The sequence below is a fragment of the Lactuca sativa genome, chromosome 4 (assembly GCF_002870075.4).
Source record: "Lactuca sativa cultivar Salinas chromosome 4, Lsat_Salinas_v11, whole genome shotgun sequence".
Lineage (NCBI taxonomy): Eukaryota > Viridiplantae > Streptophyta > Magnoliopsida > Asterales > Asteraceae > Lactuca > Lactuca sativa.
The window spans coordinates 27,665,578-27,670,662 of record NC_056626.2 but is presented as its reverse complement, the minus strand read 5'-3'; the positions used below and the strand labels follow the sequence as shown (position 1 = coordinate 27,670,662).

General features: G+C 36.3%; 1 protein-coding gene across 1 annotated transcript; it reads right to left on the bottom strand.

Moving 5' to 3' along the window:
• Nucleotides 1-225: 225 nt before the first annotated feature.
• On the bottom strand, nucleotides 226-1,893 carry LOC111894462 (3-ketoacyl-CoA synthase 5). Its single transcript, XM_023890539.3, has one exon. The coding sequence runs from the start codon at nucleotides 1,758-1,760 to the stop codon at nucleotides 318-320; it is 1,443 nt and encodes a 480-aa protein (XP_023746307.1). The 5' UTR covers nucleotides 1,761-1,893; the 3' UTR covers nucleotides 226-317.
• Nucleotides 1,894-5,085: the final 3,192 nt, after the last annotated feature.

Sequence of the window (5,085 nt, the reverse complement as noted above, 5' to 3'; positions counted from 1 at the left end):
CTTCCACTTGCAATGATATCAGAGAATAATTCTTAGAGCTTCCATAATACAAATAGTATAAGAGTTGAATGGAGTATGAGTGATGATATAGAGTAAAGCTGAATGATTGTTGAATAATCATTCAATAAAGTAGTGATTAAGTGTTTAATGGGTTAAAAGGGCATCCTTAATTATATGCCAATAATATTTAAAAAAAAATTGTTGATTTTTACGTGGTCTCTTGGATTACATATGAAGCACGTGAAACTTTTTTATTTAAGGTAAGAAATAGCATACATATCACACATTAAAATTGAAAGGACATACTTGACCCTCGCTTAGAGCTTCCCACCTTCTGGCTCGTTTACTGGATACCTATGGATGCAGTCAGCCCATGCACTATATTTTGTAGCTTCGATTTCTCTGTTACATTTCCAAACTGCACTGTTGCATTTAAACCCACTCCCAAACCCTATTTGCCAGACTCTATCTCCTTTCTTCATTTTCCCTTTTGCTTCCATATAACCTATCTCGTACCACAATGACGAAGACGATGTGTTTCCGAAACGGTGCAACGTCATCCTTGAGGCTTCAACATGCTCTGACGTCAGCCTAAGGCTCTTCTGAAGCTCATCAATAACCGCACGACCACCTGCGTGAATGCAGAAATGATCGAATGCCTTTTTGAAGTCGGGAATGTAGGGTTTAAGATTAAGCTTAAGGAACTTTCTCCCCAAGAAATTGAAAAGAAACAAGAGTTGCTCCGATGCTGGAAGAACCAATGGCCCCATGGTGCTTATGTTCGACTTCAAAGAATTGCCAGCGATCACCATGAGATCTAGGTTTAGCGCTATACCGACATGACCCTCTTTATCTTCTTCTTGTGAGACACAACGATATGATTTATCGTCAGACCCTTTGTGGGTCCTAACCACATGCAAGAGTACGTACTTTGCATCTCTCCGGTGTGACCTTTTGTTGGTCAACAGAATGGCTGCTCCTCCCATTCTGAAGAGACAGTTCGGAAGGAGCATGGATCTCTCTACACCCATGTACGAATTCGGGGAAAGAATCTCAGTACTAATCACAACCGCATATGATTCAGGGTGGACTTGGAGTAGGTTTTTCGCAAAATCTATCGATATCAACCCTGCGCTACACCCCATTCCTGATAAGTTATAACTCTTGATGTTACTTCTCATCTTATACTTGTTAACCACCATGGCTGAAATCGAAGGAGTGGGTGCAAAGAGGCTGCAGTTTACAATCAAAATATCGATGTCTTTAGGATCAATCCCAGTTTGCTGAAACAAAGAGTCCATGGCTGAGAAGATGACCAACTCGGTCTCATCTCTAGCATCCATCATATTAGGTTTCGATGGTAGATAATGTAATGGATGTGGTAAACATGTTTCCTCTCCCAAACCCGATCTTTCTAAGATCATAAGTTGGAATTTAAGGCTCTTAGGTTGTGAGGCCAAGATGATTTGGCCATGTTCAAGCGCAGTGGCATAAGGCACACGGAGTATAGATGGGGGCTTGAAACAAGCGAAGTCAACCAGGTAGATTGTCCGAGGCTTGTTCACGAAGTAGAATGCGAGAATGGAGATGGGTAGCAAAGAGAAAGTTAGTGTGTAGATGAGCGAATGATGATGATTCAGAAGGTGGTATGGGGCTTTCTTGATGAGTTCTTGAATACATATAGTAATGATTATGGCTATGAGGATAAGCTTGACATAGTTGCTGAGATAGGCATAGGACCTTTTTGCAGACTGCAGCATTGTGAGGAAGATAAAAGTATGGAGAAGATCTAAAGAGAAATATGATGAGGAAAGAAGTGATGACTGAAGTGAAAGGGAGAGGCTGTATCAGTAATTAAAGGGAAGGGGAAGGGGAAGGGGAAGGGGAAGGTGAAGGTTAATTAGAAGAGTAAATGGCCGGGGATCAAATGAAATAATGTTGCGGGAATCCGGTAGATGAGAACATTAAATGACCTTATTCGATTGAAATATCTTTAGAAACTCATCTCTTTATTTATTTATTCAATTTATAACTTTTATACTATTAAATCTTTAAGCAAAAATAAATAAAACTTATTTTTTGGTAAAAATAGTAGTATTTATAAATAGAGGGTAAAAATAAAATTTTGACAAAATCTTTTGGCGTTTTATAAAACTAAAAATAAAAATTTAAATAATAAATATTGTGATTTTTGTTATTGACTTACCATATTTAATATGTATTAAACTAACAAAGAAATTTATATTAAAGGTTTAGGTCATTTTTAATCGTTTAACTTTTTATTTTGTGCTTATTTGGTCACTTAACTCTTTTTAAGTTTTAAAAGGTCATCAAACTTTTGACTTTGTGCTCATTTAGTCACTTGACTTTTTGTTTGGTCACTTAAATTTTGGATTTGTATTTATTTAGTCACATAATTTTTAAAATTGTGCTCATTTAGTCACTAAACTTTTGAAAATTCAAAAGTTTAAGTGACTAAATGAATACAATTTTAAAAGTTAGATGACTAAATGTGATCAAACCAAAAGTTAAGTGACGAAATAAACACAAAGCCAAAAGTTTAATGAATTTTTAAATTTTAAAAAGAGTTAAGTGACCAAATAAATACAAAACCAAAAGTTAAGTGACCAAAAATGATCTAAAATTTTATATTAATTGATTTAAAACATTTTCAATATTATTCTTAGTGTTAATGTATCGGCATGATTTTTTATTACTATTTTATAGAAAATAATACTTCTTATTTCTTATGTATTAAATCATAATACATTAAGAAGAATGGGCATAACATGAATAAAAATACATTAATTAAATAAGAGAAAAGCGGTAATTGAAAACCAATGATGGGGATGCTAATAGCTTAAAAAATGGTGCACGGTTGCCAACCTAAGATGGACGATTTGCCCACTATGCACTATGGTCTATGGGTCCACAATGCAGGGACCATTAATTTACCCAGCATATGGCTAAACAATGCAGGGACCATTCCTTATATTTATGGATCCAACATAGTCAATGTCCTAGTATTAGCTTCAGTACATATTTCGTTGATAGAGTTATAGATATTTGACATAACATGTTAGAACTAGTTTAGTCGAAAGCAGTAGGATTATGTTGGCTTGACTCGAAACATTCTACGTTTATTATTATTATTATAATATTAATTTTTCTAAAAATAACTATCTACTTACCTAGTGTATTAAGATTATTACAAAACTGTATTAACTATACTAATATAACTTTGTGAAGGCTGTAATATATATGGTCGTATGAATTGATAATATACTTGCGACCATGGATATTTCCCACTATAAAAAACTGTTGGAAACACCGAAGAATTAGCAATAAGCAAAAAGAGGAAATAAAAAACTAATTTAGCAATAGGATGTTACTTACTCCATCGACAAAGATGTATCCCGTTATAAATTATAGACGGAATGTAAGTGATATTTAAATGGATACAAGAATAGAGGAAACAAGGTGCCTAATTTGCTAATGACCTACGTACCGATTTGAGCGAGACTTCAAAGATTGTTCTATTCAAAGAAGAACGTTTTGACATATGAATTGGCACTCAGATCATCTCATATATCCAAAACAGATGATAAATCCTAGTGAAGGTCTAGCTTATAAGCATATTGACATAGTCATTTTGCATTCACATAAGAGACTCACAATGTTCGTTTCAGGTTGTGTATTTTTTGAAGATCAAATTGTTTGTGTTTGTCTATTTCAAAAATGTACCTTTGCGTCCTTGACTATTTCGAGCTTTCGTATATAGTTTCATAAATTTTTTTTGCAAATTCTTGTGTTGTTAGGAAGTAAAGCGGATAACTAGCAAAACTATAAGCATACAAGACACAATATTTACATGGTTCGGTCAAGATGACATACGTCCATGAACAGGAGATGAGTATTCTTTATTTTAGAACTCTCAAACATAGGCTACAAGTACAATTATACAGAGATTCGCCTATCAATCTAGATTTCAAGATACAAAATGACCTAACATGCATCCCTATTTATACTTGAAGGACCAGACCTAAAACCTTAACAGGCTAAACCCATTGGCTTATAGGCCCATGAAATGTAGCAACCAATCATATTCTTCCATACAACATCTTCTAGAACATTCTTCCATGTCATACAACCCATGAGCATCAGCAACAAATATAATGGAGCACCTTCTGCCATAGTGGAGCATCATGATGTACAAGTGGCGCATCATGAACACTAATGGCCCAACATCCATCATGGTGGCACAACATGGTGTATCCTTGAGCGATACCAACTTTTGAGCATCCGTGAACGATCTTGAGCATTATAGAGGACTTCATAGCATCTTTGGCTCATCAGGGATATCATGGCTCATCAAGGGACCAAAATGACCCATTTTGCACCATGATGGTGCAACAAGAATCATGTTAGCCCATCATGTGCAAGGATGGCACAACAAGCATCAAGTATGTGGCGCAATAAAATTTAGGTTGTAGCAACATCAATTTCATTGGCACAACAAGGACATGCTTGGCGCAACAAGAACCTACATGGCGCAACAAGGCTTCTTCATGGCGTAAGAGGGACTCCCCATGGTGCAAGAGGGATATACTTGGCGCAAGAAGGAATGCCCTTGGCGCAACATCATCATTGTCAGAGTCAATGTCACTATCAGCTCCTTGAGGAACCTCTTGAGAAGTCTCCCTCTCAAAGCAAGATCCAGGGTAGAAAATATTTAAAGGAACAGCAGAAACAACAACCTGTTACATGAGACCAAGATCAAGAAACCCTTCATAATCATTGGTCTATGAATGATCACCAATGTCTGGAATGGGCTGATCAGCGTCTGAAATATCAGCAACATCAATCTGCTTTAGAGGATCAGCTTCAACTTCAACTCTCCCAGTCATCTCAAGCTAAGATGGAGTTTGTACAATCATCACCTGCATTTGCATTGACTGATGATCCCCTTGATTATTCTCCCCCTTTTTTTGCAACATCAGATTGGGGAGGAGAGTTAAAAGGTGGTGGAAGAGGAAGATTTGTTGATGGAGGTAGATGAGGAAGAGCTCACCTGGAGAATTTGGT

What these genes read in the sequence shown, in the direction of transcription:
- LOC111894462 (XM_023890539.3), bottom strand. Translation starts at nt 1,760, where the DNA reads ATGCTGCAGTCTGCAAAAAGGTCCTATGCCTATCTCAGCAACTATGTC.